The 15,236-nt window shown below is 40.5% G+C and overlaps 2 protein-coding genes across 10 annotated transcripts in view; both read right to left on the bottom strand.

The window, feature by feature from the left end:
* LOC127001699 (galactoside alpha-(1,2)-fucosyltransferase 1-like) overlaps positions 1–6,462 on the bottom strand; it is a 46,207-nt gene extending 39,745 nt beyond the window's left edge. Inside the window, exon 1 of one of the 7 annotated variants that reach the window (XM_050866742.1) lies at positions 6,446–6,462. Coding sequence is in view for 1 of the 7 variants with exons in the window: in XM_050866743.1 (XP_050722700.1) it covers positions 4,420–4,456 (37 nt within the window). In the remaining 6 variants the exon portion in view is untranslated. Of the gene's footprint in view, positions 1–3,665; positions 4,384–4,419; positions 4,567–6,227; positions 6,420–6,445 lie in introns of those variants that run through there. The other 6 variants (XM_050866746.1, XM_050866741.1, XM_050866743.1 and 3 more) reach the window with 6 other exon arrangements.
* Positions 6,463–11,776: 5,314 nt separating this feature from the next.
* LOC127001697 (galactoside alpha-(1,2)-fucosyltransferase 1-like) overlaps positions 11,777–15,236 on the bottom strand; it is a 34,674-nt gene continuing 31,214 nt past the window's right edge. For all 3 annotated transcript variants that reach the window (XM_050866733.1, XM_050866732.1, XM_050866735.1), the window contains exons 4-6: positions 13,773–14,260; positions 13,111–13,196; positions 11,777–12,559 (exon numbers count right to left, since the gene is read on the bottom strand). In XM_050866733.1, the coding sequence (XP_050722690.1) occupies positions 12,327–12,559; positions 13,111–13,196; positions 13,773–14,260 (807 nt within the window). In that variant the 3' untranslated portion in view covers positions 11,777–12,326. The remainder of the gene's footprint in view (positions 12,560–13,110; positions 13,197–13,772; positions 14,261–15,236) is intronic.

Genomic DNA, 15,236 nt, shown 5'->3' with positions numbered 1-15,236 from the left:
TTGGTATTTTAGGCAGGCGGTAAAATGATAAACTTGGGTATTTATCAGACTTATTACCACACCCAACAACGCAACATAGATGTGGCATTTCTGTCCTCAGACGGACCACCAGTACGTGCCGTGAACACAACAAAATGAGACTGGACACTTGAGTCCCGTCAATCCAGTGGCCATGAATCCTCCCGGCAAAGTCCCCAAAACAAGAATCGGCTGATCCCGCCAACCCATAATGCACCGCGGCCGTGACGGCATAGATCCCTCAGGACAAACCTCCCTAGGACAACCTCCCCCAAGGACAAAATACCCAGAAGATAAAGAAAAAGAGGGAAAAAAATCTAATTCTAACAATATTGAAGTATGAACACAAAAAGATTTATATATAACTGGGGAGGTTTTGTCTTATTCTTCACTTTTAACTGAGAGGGTTTATCACCCAGGGGGAAGTAGTCTGGGCTTGCATGGAGTCTTATTGGAGGGAACCATGGGGATGGAGTCGTAGGGTTGGCAAGACAACGCACCATTATATATATATATATATATATATATATATATATATATATATATATATATATATATATATATATATATATCCATTAAGGGGGCAGCTCTAAGGCGAAACAAACAAAAATAAGCCCTCTAGCGTATATCAGTACTGACTGATTGATTGATTAGTCCGTTTCTCCTTTCCTGTGGTCCCTAAACGCAGCGGGTGTGCCCACCAAACATGTACCAGTGTGCTTCGACGCGGAGGTGCATTTACTCCTGGTGGAGGTGTGACGGCCACAATGCGAGGACGGGAGCAACGACCTGCCCTGCCCGCAGGGGTTGAGGAGACCCGCGGCTGCCTTGCATGAGGCTGCGCCATCGCTCTTGGCTGCCTGGTCTTGCAGTTATTTTGATCATTCATGTATTTCTGTATTATCAGCCTCCTTCTTTAAGGAGCTCTTTTTTCTTCATTAACGTAATAATAAATCGGTTTACATAAGAATAATCGTATATTGCACCAAACTGCAATTTAACATTCTAGTAATAATTAAAACATGTCTCTATGTTCTTGTTTTCATGCACGAGCGTATGAGGTATACAAGATAACTATCAATATACTAACATCTATAGATCCATGATAAAAGCACAGATATGATATATGCGGTAATAAGTTTCTTCCCACAGAAAAAAATATTATCACTCTTCAAGCAATACATATACTCCACAAGTCGTGATAACTATGATGATTGCAATATTAATATAGTTGTTGAGAAAAGCCTGACTGTGGATGGCACAGCATGTGAAACAAGAGTAGCTATATACTGTACATACATAATATTTCCATTACACACACACACACACAAAAATATATATATATATATATATATATATATATATATATATATATATATATATATATATATATATATATATATTTACATCTCTGCCTGTAGCGCCGGTAGTCTTTCTTCAGGGGCCTGGTGGTCGGCCCAAGCCCGTAATGGCGCAGGCAATTTTTATAGTGGCGCCAGTTATGCTTGGCTAATGCCGCCCCCCGGAACTCATTCTTGATTCACTTGGACGATTTCGTCTAGAGTCCGGGTTGATGGGTGGTCTTCTGGACATCATATGGGTAGTCTTAGGCCACTCGGCGGTGACTGAAAAATCCCAGGTGGTAGCGTGTGGATTCGAACCAACGTTGTCCATGGCGCCGTGAATGCTACCCGCACGCTAACTACTCATATGTATATATATATATATATATATATATATATATATATATATATATATATATATATATATATATATATATATATATATATATATATATATATATAATCTTTATTATTATTACTATTATTATTAGTAGTAGTAGTATAGGTTTGAATAAAGTATGTCTCAATTTTCTACCTTTCTCGATTTTAGCGCAACACTCATGTTATTAATAAACTGGGCCTAGAGGGCTCCTTTTGGGCTCTTTCGGAAGGTGGAGTCCGCGGGATTTTGGCTGGTTTTGGGGTAGAAGTGCGCGGGAATAGAGACGCGGTTCTTACTACTGCTGCTCCTACTACTTCTACTACTCTTACTACAACTACTACTACTATTCTTACTACTACTACTACTACTACTACTACTACTACTACTACTACTACTACTACTACTGTTCTTACTACTACTACTACTACTGTTCTTACTACTATTACTACTACTACTACTACTACTACTACTACTACTGTTCTTACTACTTCTACTACTACTACTACTACTACTACTACTACTACTACTACTGCTGCTGCTACTGTTCTTACTACTACTACTACTACTACTACTACTACTGCTACTATTACTACTACTACTACTACTACTACTACTACTACTGCTACTGTTCTTACTACTACTACTACTACTACTACTACTACTACCACCACTACTACTACAACTACTACTACTACTACTACTACTACTACTACTACTACTACTACTACTACTACTTTTTTTTTCTACTACATAAATGATACCTCCACCCATGTTTATTTTCCCAACACATAATCATGGAGGGCTCCATAGTTTGGAGGTCATTAGCCCCAACTCTGTTCGCTACTACTACTACTACTACTACTACTACCATACTACTACTACTACTACTACTACTGCTACAAGTACTATTATTAAAACTACTACTACTACTTTTAGTAATCTCCGTGTCTTTGTGTATGTACTACAAGTAAGGTACTCTCCAAACTTGCATGCTGCATTCTGTTTCTTAACTTATTTTTTACAATATTCATTTGGTAATCTACTCGTTCTACGGAGGCATTGTTTATTGGGAGAGCTAGCAGCGACAATGCAAAATTCCATATATCCTGAAAATCTTCTCTACTACTATTATTACTACTACCACTACTACTACAAGTGTATTATCGTACACTTAGCATTTTTCTTATGTTTTGCTGTGTGACTATGCTTGAGAAGATCTGTGATGTGCTCTTATTGTAGTTTTGCATAATTTGCAAGCTGCATGCGTATCTTCACCGGGGATATACTCCTTATCCACTCTTTGAGACCGTCCGCTGCTTCCCATTCTTTACAGTACTTTTTGCTGTACTTAGCCCACTTGCTCATGTTCACTTGCACACGTATCCAGTATCATACACACACACACACACACACACACACACACACACACACACACGCACATACACACACACGTAAAAATCATTGTTGATAACGAAATTAATTCAAATAGTTGCAGGTGTTCACACACACACACACACACACACACACACACACACACACACACACTTTGTTCAATAAGTCATAAGTTATTTAATCTATTTGATAGCGTTGAAACCTTGAAGGAAATATCGAGGAAGCAAATGACAAAAGTAAGTGAAGGTGTAATGGAAGCAGCACTACGAGTAAGAGGAACGTCACCAATGAACAGTGACAGTACGAGTAAATTAAAGAAATGAATCTTATAAAGGCTATGATATGAAAATCATAATCAAAAGAGATGACTAGAGCACATAGTTGGCAGAAATGACAAAACATGAATTTGAACATGGATGAGATCGACGCAGCTAGAAAAGATGGGGCAAAAGCATGGAAGCAACCAAGAGAACATTGGCATATTTTAGCTGTTTACTCTAAATTCTATAAGATGCAAATGTCAACGTTACCAATAATATGAAGGAGGTCGTTAGGGTTGCCGATATTGAAGAGGGATCATGGTGGGCAGAAGGGTGGTGATGAGGAAAATGATTCGCCAAACTTGGAAGGTCCCGGTATAACCATGGATGAAATAAAGTGTTTTGAAAGGAATGAGTACGAGCAAAGCAGAATATGGCATTACCGGCCTAATTAAAGATTCAGGCGATTTCATGCTTCAAAATAACGAGCTCAGATATATACAAATGGTTAATGTGTGGTCAGCTTGCGGGCGCGGTTTCCTGGAGGACCCAGGGTCAAGTCCTGCCCGCCGCTACAAGCTGACAATGTTCAGTCATCGCCTAGTGACCTAACACTACCCACCTGCTGTCCTGTTGTCTATCTTTCAACCCGGAATCTAGCGAAACTCGCTGAAGAAGATCAAGTGGAGCTCCAAGGGACAGCATAAGCCTAGCTATGATAGTGCCATTATAAAATACCGCTAGCGCCACTAACGTGCTGGGTCCAACCAACAAGCCGATCATGAAAGCTTACCGGCGCTGTAACCCGATCTTAGAAAAAAAGAACCTGGGAAAACTCCACCATTTTATATTAATTAAAAAAAGGTGACATAGACTTAAAGAACTCCTGACCAACTAGTCTTTTCCCTGTAACCATAGACTCCGTATTCTTGACGGGTGTAGGCGGAACCGCCTTAATATTAGACGGGCAAACTCTCAAAACAATAAAAAGGCGCCCTGACTGTATTTTTTCACCTAGCCTCACCAAATTTTGCATGTAGCTCCCCACTGGTAGTGCGCATGGACCCATGAAGTCACATTTTCATATCAGTTCGTTTTAGTATCAGTAAGATATACAAAAAAACTTAAGCACAACACTAACATCTCTTCTGCCCGCTCAGTTTCTGCGTTTTAAAGCCACTCTTGCTTGAGAGAGAGAGAGAGAGAGAGAGAGAGAGAGAGAGAGAGAGAGAGAGAGAGAGAGAGAGAGAGAGAGAGAGAGAGAGAGAGAGAGAGAGAGAGAGAGAGAGAGAGAGAGTCATACAAAAAAATATTAGCCTAATGCATCTTCTGACCGATTTTTTTTTTTTTTTTTTTATTTTTTTTTTTTTTTTTTTTTAATGAATGCTCCTTCCCTGTACAAGGGAGGGGAGCACGGGCCTTTCCCAAAGGCGGCCCGTAGCAGGGTGCCGACCAAGGTAAATATAGTCTACCGACAGGGCAAGGTACCAAACTCCGCCCATACCCGTGACGTCAGAGTGGTATAGGTCTGGGTCTTGGACGTGGGTGAGCTTCTTCATTCAACGGAGCTCCCCGTTGTCTTGATTTATTTCTGTGTCGAGCAGGTTATTTATTCTTTTCATTGTCTACAGAATTGGTATACAATTTTTTTTTGCCTCTTGTCACATGCTGTATGTGCTGTATGTGTGTAAAGAAGTTCCCCATGCACGTCCTGCAAGCCACTTCATGTCATGTCATGTCTGTTAGCTCTGAAACCTCTCCTCCTACCCACGCTCTGACGTCACTCACCCCCGCACTCAGAAGCGCAAATTTAGAGCCAGCGTTTGGGGGGGACGATTTTACCTGTCGGTAGACTATATTTACCTTGGTGCCGACAGACCGCCTCTATCGGCGATCAAAATCTAGCCGACCAAGGCGGTCTGTCGACGAGGACTGGTGTGTCTCTGATTTCTTTTGCGGTGAGTGCATTTATATATATACTTTTTTTTGTTTTCACTTATTATCCTTACCTCTTACCCCATTTCATGCTCCCTGTTACTTATATTAGACACAAGTTCTGAATAGCCATCTGTAATACATTATTCACTCATAAGTCCACGAAGAATTGATAAAAGAGATGGTGGTATTTTTTCTAAGGATGTGAGGAAACAAGTGTTGTAGGTGGAATTCCTGAAATGGAGAGAGAGAGAGAGAGAGAGAGAGAGAGAGAGAGAGAGAGAGAGAGAGAATTATACTTTTACTCCATAATCTTCCTTTCTTTCTATTCCTCCCTCAAAATCGGTTCATCTTGTATATCATCCTTTTTTATTCCTTTCCTTTCTCTTATAACCTTCCCCCCGCGTTCTCTCTCTCTCTCTCTCTCTCTCTCTCTCTCTCTCTCTCTCTCCACTTCAGGAATTCCACCTACAACACTTGTTTCCACACATCCTTAGAAACATACCACCATCTCTTTTACGGAGATGCATTAGGCTAATATTTTTTTTTAGTATAACTACTCTCTCTCTCTCTCTCTCTCTCTCTCTCTCTCTCTCTCTCTCTCTCTCTCCACTTCAAGAATTCCACCTACTGTTTTCTCACATCCCTAAAAAAAAAAAAATACCACCATCTCTTATAAATTCTTCGTGAACTTATGAATGAATAATGTATTACAGATAGCTATTCAGAACTGGTGTCTAAGATAAGAAACAGGGATCATGAAATGGGATAAGAGGGAAGGATAATAAATGACTAATAAAAAAGTATATATATATATATATATATATATATATATATATATATATATATATATATATATATATATATATATATATATATATATATAAGTGCACTCACCGCAAAAGAAATCGATGTCCGGAGATGTATTAGGCTTCAAATGACTAGAAACACATATTTCCAGCTTCACTATTATATATCATCTGTGAACCATTTCTTATTAATCTTTAGCACTGTGACCAGAAGGAAGGAAGTTATGAAGAAGGCCAGGAATTAGAAGCAAGAAACAATAAAGCAATATCAGCGACAGCAAAGGAGGGGAGCGCGGGGCAGTGTACTTGCTTGAAACACTGAGTGTCCGTTACTACCCGACTATCTAGGAGAATCTGGCGGGCGAAAGGGTTGCCACTGCGGTTTCAGCTAAGCCCCGCACCTGCCTGCCACACACACTCTCAATACCTCTCAGTTATTTACTATAAATGAATTTACTTAAATAACTGGATAATCCAATAAGGTCATATAGTGTTAAGATTGTTTCGTTTATAGGATAATAACAAAAATTTTGTGTAAATACCAGGACACTTGATTACTGCTTCCAGGAGCGAGACCCCTCTGTGTGTGCCCAATGCATCACAGAGGTGATTGTCTCTGGAATAGAGGCATACATTCCACGTACTTTCTCTACTCCTCATGCTAAAAAGCCTTGGTTTAATCACGCTTGTTCTCGTGCTGTCAAAGATAGAGAGGCAGCTCACAAAAGGTATACATAATCCTAATTCCCACTTCATAGTTTTACTTGCCCTCTTCTGCACATTTGTATGTTTCTTTTCTTTCCGTTGTTGATTCTCATCGTGATATCCATATCCATCGTTTTCCAGTAAAAAAAAAAAAAAAAATCTCCTCTTTGTCTCGTCTTTTTTTCCTGTAATTCTTTCGTAAGCTTTCTCTCATATTTGTTTAAGTCCTTCCTTATCTTTATACTTTGTACTCCTGTTCCTGGTTTAGGCGTCAGAAGGACGCGAGGAAGTGGTTTGCAAGTAATAGAAAGACGTCCCAAGCACTGTCAACAATGTTTTATACCATGATGTGCAGGTAAATCAACCCACCACAGCAATAACACTCGAAAAGAAGCACCCAAACTTAATTAAAGTCTCTCTGAATCTTCAGAGCGCTGCCGCCTCCCAAGGTCGTAAGCAACCCGCAATTGATGCTCCTAAACCACAGGCTGCCGAGTTCCTATACTACGGTAGTGATTGATCTTGAAACTACATAAACATCTGCCACCATTACTACCAGAAACAATGTAAAGTTTCTATGTGTTGTGTTTATCATGACCCGTCAGTTTACTTTTCCTTGGACCGCAGACATGTTGCCTAGGGTAGAAAGGGAAGTAGGGGAGGGGGGGGGCTCTTTATGTTAAAAACACACTTCAATGTACCGCTAACAATTCTGTTCAAACAAACGGCGACTCCGAGTCAATTTGGGTGGACTTCCACAGAGGGAAAGAGAAACTAACTCTTGGGGTTCTATATAAGCCACCCAGCCTAGACAGGCAGGACACAGACATTACTACAAGAGGTTGGAAGGGCATGCAGAAACAAAAATTCCTGCATCATGGGGGATTTCAACCATATAGGAATATGGACTGGGAAGGCGTGGTGGGAGATCTAAAGTCTGAGGATTTTCTGAAAGTAGTACAGGACAATTTTCTCAAGCAGACAGTAACTGAGCCGACCAGAGGTATCAACATTTTGGACTTGGTCTTAACTAACAACGAGAATATGACCAATGAGCTAGATGTAGGGGAAGAGCTACGTGGTAGTGATCACAAGGAGATTAGGTTTAACTTAGACTGGGCGGTGATCCATTGTTTCCAATTTTTATTATACTTTTGGATGGGCGTGTTAAGTGTTTGTTTGTTAAGTGTTTTATTAAGGCGCGAACTGTTACCTCACTCGTTGAAGGGCCGGAATTACCGTAGCCTGCTTCTGAGTTGATTGTAGTAGGTGAGATAACACAATAGCCTTTAGTTAAGTGATGTAGATGATGTGTGGGCCGAGCGGAAGCCTTAGTTCGTTTAGTTCACTTTGTTCACTCTCTCTCACTGGGACATTAAAAGGTGTGTGGTTTTTAGTATAAAAACGGTATTGACAATTTCACACAATAGTTACAAAGTTTATGTGAGCCGTCGCACGAAACGAAAAGCAAGCCACACTCAGCGCGGAGCGGCGGAGCTCGTGCCCGCTGCCCGTCTTCTTGTCTGCCCTCTTGGCGCTTTTCGCTCGTTTTATTTGCGTTGCTGGTTCGCCGGAAGGGTGTATCTTCCGGTGATGACTTGCCGGAACTTACAACGTTCCGGTGCTGATCCTTGCTGATTTAACGTCAACCCAGCTTCTGTTCGCACGACCATAAGCACCTACGTGTCCACTAACATCCTGTGGTGACACTGAGCTTGTGTTTCGACACATAAATTCATACATTCATATTTACATGATAATATATACATTACATCGCTCGGTCGCCTAAAAGTCGCGACTCCGCGACTCACCCGACCTTTAAAAGTAGTGTACCTACCCATGTTACAGTCTCGCAATGTGTACTAGCTAATCGTGGTCTTGTTACAGTTGCTCTAAAGATTATTATACAAGTCAGAGCCGGTCTAACGATACAACATAGGGAAATACCAATCATAATAAAAATAATCATGCAAGTAACAAGAAATGGGTAATGTACATACAGGTTGAGGTAAACTGGGCTAGAGTCATGGACGTGGAAGCTGAGTTATATTCCGAGAAAACAAAATAATAGCTCGAAAATTTATTTACATGATGCATCCTAGAAAAGTTAAATTGATTAAACTGTCATTAGGATACATGGTAATGGAGCTATTTGGAATAGTAAAAAAAGACAAAGGAAAAAACGCTGCCACCATTTATGTTACCAATTTTTAGTATACTTTTGGTTATGCGTGTTAAGTGTTTGTTTGTTAAATGTTTTTTTAAGGCGCGAACTGTTACCTCACTTGTTGAAGGGCCGGTGTTACCGTAGCCTGCTTCTAAGTTGATTGTAGTAGGTGAGATAACACAATATCCTTTAGTTAAGTGATGTAGATGATGTGTGGGCCGAGCGGAAGCCTTAATTCGTTTAGTTCACTTTGTTCACTCTCTCTCACTGGGACATTAAAAGGTGTGTGGGTTTTAGTATAAAAATGGTATTGACAATTTTACACAATAGTTACAAAGTTTATGTGAGCCGTCGGACGAAACGAAAAGCAATCCACACCCAGCGCGGAGCGGCGGAGCTCGTGTCCGCAACCCGTCTTCTTGTCTGCCCTCTTGGCGCTGCTCGCACGTTTTATTTGTGTTGTTGGTTCGCCGGAAGGGTGTATCTTCCGGTGATGACTTGCCGGAACTTACAACGTTCCGGTCCTGATCCTTCCTGATTTAGCGTCAACCCAGCTTCTGTTCTCACGACCATAAGCACCTACGTGTCCACTAACATCCTGTGGTGACACTGAGCTTGTGTTTCGACACATACATTCATACATTCATATGATAATATATACATTACACCATGAGCTCAACACTGTGTTGGTGCCAGACTTTAGAAGAGCCGATTACGAGGGGCTTAGAAGACACCGTGAGGAGGTAAATTGGGAAACCTTGGGGCTAGATGAGGGCCAGATCTCTGGGCAGGAGCCTGAAGGACATGGGAGCCATGTGGAGCTGACCTACAATAATTTAGTGTAATAGCAGAGGGTCAGAGACAGCATATCCCTTACCAAGCACGTAAAAAGGAAATTAATGACCCTAAATGGATGACCCGCAGACTCAAAAATGAGGTTGGCTTGAAGAGAGGAATTTATAGGAAAATAAAGAATGGGGACACCCACCTCAGGGGTAGGTATGTTGAACTAGCCAGATCGGAGAAGAACAGTCGCCTAGCAAAAAGGAATTACGAGATTAGGGTAGCCAACGAGGCCTAGAGCGATCCAAAGGGCTTCTTTAAATTATACAGAACGAAAACAAGAGAAAGTTTTGGGCCGTTGAATACAAACACAGGAGAGCTCGTTGAGAATGGGGAAGATATGAGTAAAATGTTGAACGACTATTTCCTCTCAGTTTTCACACAGGAAAATCTAACAACCATTCCGGAGAGAGTTCAGGTATATGAGGGAGAAGATAACGACAAGTTGAGAGATGTGACCATCACCAGGCAGGTAGTCCAGGATGAGATTGGTAGGTTGAAGAAAAACAAATCGCCAGGCCATGACGAAATATTCACGCGTGTCCTGAAAGAATGCAAGGAGGCCCTCAGTGGCCCACTTACCTATGTCGGTAAATTCTGGGTACGTGCCCAGCCAATGGAAAGTAACTAATGTAACGCCGATTTTCAAAAAGGGAAACAAGTCAGCCACCTTAAATTATCACCCAATTAGCTTAACATCAGTTGTAGGCAAAATGCTGGAGTCGATTATAGCTAGGAGCATTTGGGACCATCTAGAGGAGCATAGTTTAATTCACGACTCACAGCATGGGTTCACGAAAGGTAGGTCTTGCCTCTAAATCTGTTGTCCTTCTACACTAAAGTAATCGAGGCGGTTGACAGAGATGAAAGCTATGACATATTTTATCTAGATTTCAGTAAAGCGTTCGACAAAGTCCCTCATCACCGGCTATTACTAAAATTACAGGCTCACGGCGTAAATGGGAAAGTCTTGAACTGGATCAGGGCGTGGCTTAGTGGGAGAAAGCAGAGAGTGCTAATCAATGATAAAAAATCTGAATGGGGCAGTGTTACGAGTGGAGTCCCGCAGGGGTCGGTGCTTGGTCCGCTGCTTTTTATCATTTACATCAATGACTTGGACACAGGGATTAGTAGTGATGTCAGTAAATTCGTAGATGATACCAAGATCGGTAGAGTAATCCAATCAGACCAGGACGCTAGCTTTCTCCAGGATGAGCTTGACAGGCTATATGATTGGGCGGGGAAGTGGCAGATGGAATTTAATGTCGGGAAGTGTAGTACTGTATTTTGAGTGTAGGTAGGAATAACCCCTCACGTAACTACTCCTTAAATGACACTCCTCTAAGCAGGTCTGGGTGTGAGAGGGACTTAGGAGTCTTAGTGAGCAGTGACCTTCGTCCAAGGGCCCATTGTATTCAGGCTAAGAATCGTGCAAACAGTGTACTGGGTTTAAGATGACTTAAGTGTTATATCATGAGTAAAATATCCCATGATATATGTTACGGTATATATATATATATATATATATATATATATATATATATATATATATATATATATATATATATATATATATATATATATATATATATATATATATATATATATATATATATATATATATATATATATATATATATATATATATATATATATATATATATATATATCTGGGTGTGTGTGTGTGTGTGTGTGTGTGTGTGTGTGTGTGTGTGTGTGTGTGTGTGTGTGTGTAAGGAAGAAGGAAGAACATGTGAAGCAGTTGTACAGGAAAAGTATGAAGTCTACTTGTCCTTTACTTATCCTGTACTGGTCCTGTAGCATGTCAGGCACCAATGAATCATTGACATCTCTTACAAGAAAAATATTCAACAGCATAAGAAAAGAAAGTAAGGTCTTTTTGTTGATAATAACAATAAATGTAATTATGAAGTTTAATTAATGAGCTTAATTATATTCTTAATGCAAAGTAACATGATTAAGTCTAATTTCTTATTAATATGATCCAAATTTGACAACATATAAATAGATAAGTAGGCAACTTATGATTTTTATGGTTACTTATGATATTTGTGTGAAAAACTCATCTTGGGTAATGTATATTAAACTTTGGTTTCATTTAATTAACATTGGCAAAGTTTAATACAAGAAAATGGCTGAACTGAAACAAATAATCAGTGGAAACAAACAAGGATTAATGCAAAAAAAATAATTTAAATATAAAAAATATCGATTGAAATCATAAAACTCCGATTCAAACCAATTAAATCGATTTTTTTTTCTTTTTTTTAAATAATGATTTTTTTCAACCCTGGTGAGTGGCAACACACTCATTCATGGTTAATGAATGTAGAGTTGGCAGCAGCAACCTTGCATGCCACAGGTCCTCTTGCCTATTTTCCTTTTCTTGACGTAATTTGTCTCTCCTACCGCCATATTTTCTACACTATTATCTCCGAGCCACCAAAGACACTACACCAGTTTTACACGAGAGTTGTCAATCTCATATGTCTTGTCCCTGGATATAAAATGGAAGTAAGATGATTGCACACAGTCAACGACCTTGTACCGTCTGTTGTGGTCGATGGGGTGTGTGATGTGCCCGGGACCCAACAAGGCTGCAGTAAAGCTGTAGGTGCCGTAACTGGTGACGTGGTGGTCTCCAAGGCTGACTGTAGCCATATCTACGGCCGCGGTTGCTCCATCTGGGAAACAAATACAGGCAATTCCAGTTACTACACACACACACACACACACACACACACACACACACACACACACACACACTGACAAATATAATCATCAATCTCCAAAGTAATGGAAGATTTCAGAACTAAAATTTATGAAACCATGCATTAGAAATGGGTGAATTAGTCACGGTTGAGTAGTTCCTTGACATGGATAAGAAAGATCGAAGCTTTGTAAGGGATCTTTAAGAAAGGGAGGGGATGTGTTTAGAATTTCAGATATTGGTGATGGCAATGAGGATGGTTTAGTAGATTAACTTAGTTATAGTGACAGCAGATTGGCGAGACCTTTTTTGCGTTGGCTCCCGCGGGTCCTTTCCTCCCCGCCGCTCTGCTACACAGTCCCAACACCTATCCATTCCTCTCATCTGTTAGCTATAGGTAACATATGAAAGGAACAGCTAGGTAGTGAGACTGTGTGATAGAGCGGCGGGGAGGAAAGGATCCGCGGGGCAACGCAAAAACGATCTCGCCAATCTGCTTTCACTCTTACTACCTGAGTTACTCACCCATGACCACCACGTCCTTTGTCGCCAGATTTTTCCTGCACCACGCCAGGTCGTCACTCAGCACAAGGAACACGGGCCCTTTCAACCTGTCAGTGGCAAATTACTGATAATTTATATACTTTTCATAATACATATCGTTTGGAACGAAAGAATTGAGCTGTTTTTATTTTATAGTCGACTATTTCCTCTTAATAGGAAGTTCATGTATATTCACCTGTCTTAGGCTCCTAAGGGGGTGACTAGGGGGACGAAGCGCCCCCCCCCCCCCCCCTTCGTAGATCAAGGCCAATTGTATTTTAGCTGTGATGAGCCGCTGGTTTGGCTGCCGCGGAGTACTATATAATTTTCATGGCCTACTCTGACCGCGGCGGCACGGGTTTCCACACACATTTCATGGCTATTTTCACAGTTTTTGTGATCTCTACACTCTTTTCTATGATTTTCAGGGAGGTTTGAAGGTTAGTAGAATACATATAGAACAACAGAAGAGCAGTGGTTAAGTAGGAAACGAGATATTGGCGCGATGACAAAACGAACGACTGCGGAGCTTTCCCGTGTGGGTGTGGGTGTTTGAAGCTAAGCTTTAAACAATTTATGATTACTTATTTTTTCATCGAAAAAAAAAGTGCAATGCAAATACTGAATATTCCCTCACGTCTCACCTTTCCTTGTAGAAGTCAAAGGCTCTTTTGAAGTAAACTTCGTCCAACTGCGTCAAGTTATATTTCCTTCTGATGTAGCCAGTGTAGTCCGATCGCCGAACATGCACAGTGACGATAGGAAAGTCCCTTCGGTAATACGTAGCGTTGTATGGTTTGATGGCCTTGTCAATGTTTCCAATAGCCTTGGAGATTATCTCGTCTTTGAACCTGAGAATGGAACGCAGCAGGTCCCGATGGTCCATGAGGAGGGCACGAGGTCCAGGGTTGTTGAACACGTAGTAGGACTGGTTGAGCAGCGGCGTCGTTATTAAGTTTTTGTTTGTGGTTCCGAGCCTGGCTTCCTTTGCTGCCGTGTAAAGCTTCATGTACATAGCGTCGTACCTGAGATTGGTAGTGTTACTTGGGAAACAACCGGCTTCGTGTGTTGGCAAGGAGATGTCCTTCATTACGCCCTGTAAGTTGTTCTGCATAGATTTTCTAATGGCCACCTGCAAGCATCAAACATAAACTTATTGACTGAATTATAAAATGGCTGATAGCGTGTCGTGTGTGTGTGTGTGTGTGTGTGTGTGTGTGTGTGTGTGTGTGTGTGTGTGTGTGTGTGTGTATGTGTGTGTGTGTTTAATCAGGGGGGTATTTTTTAACAATTATTTCAGTTAGAAATTTATCACATTTGAAGTGGCCGTAGCTGATATTCATGTTTGTGGAGTAGGTCCCTGCAATAAGGCATGACTTAATTACATATCTTTCTTTAAAACCTTTACCTTTTGCTAAAACCTTAGAACTAGACCAATCAATATAGTGATCATATGATGCTTTATGTTGGAAAAAAAACACTTCCTTCCTGTGCGGTTCTAACACTGTATTTGTGTGGGGATATTCTTGTTCGTAAATCCTTTCCAGTTTGGCCAACATAGAACTTGTTACAGTCCTTACAAGGTATTTTGTATACTACGCCTGATGATGACGGCTGGCTATTCTTATCAATGATTGTTTTATTGTGTTTTCATACCTGAAAGTTACCTGTATATCAAATTTCCTCAGTATGGGAACACACACACACACACACACACACACACACATCATATATATATATATATATATATATATATATATATATATATATATATATATATATATATATATATATATATATATATATATATATATATATATATATATATATATATATATATATATATATATATATATATATATATATATATATATTGTAGCGAACTGGGCCCATATTCACCGCGTGATGGACGACGCGGGTTCGAATCCCCACGCTACCACTCGGATTTTTCGGTCACCGCCGAGTGGCTTAAAACTACCCACATGCTGTCCTGAAGATCACCCATCAACCCGGACTCTAGAGGAAGCCGTCCAAGCGAATCAAGAACGAGTTCCGGGGGGCAGCATGAGCCAGTGCAAGATGGCGCCACTATAAACACTCGCCTGCGC

This window comes from Eriocheir sinensis, chromosome 21 (genome assembly GCF_024679095.1).
Source record: "Eriocheir sinensis breed Jianghai 21 chromosome 21, ASM2467909v1, whole genome shotgun sequence".
In the NCBI taxonomy this organism is placed as follows: domain Eukaryota; kingdom Metazoa; phylum Arthropoda; class Malacostraca; order Decapoda; family Varunidae; genus Eriocheir; species Eriocheir sinensis.
Note: the sequence above shows the minus strand (reverse complement) of the source record. Positions and strands in the feature narration are given on the sequence as shown.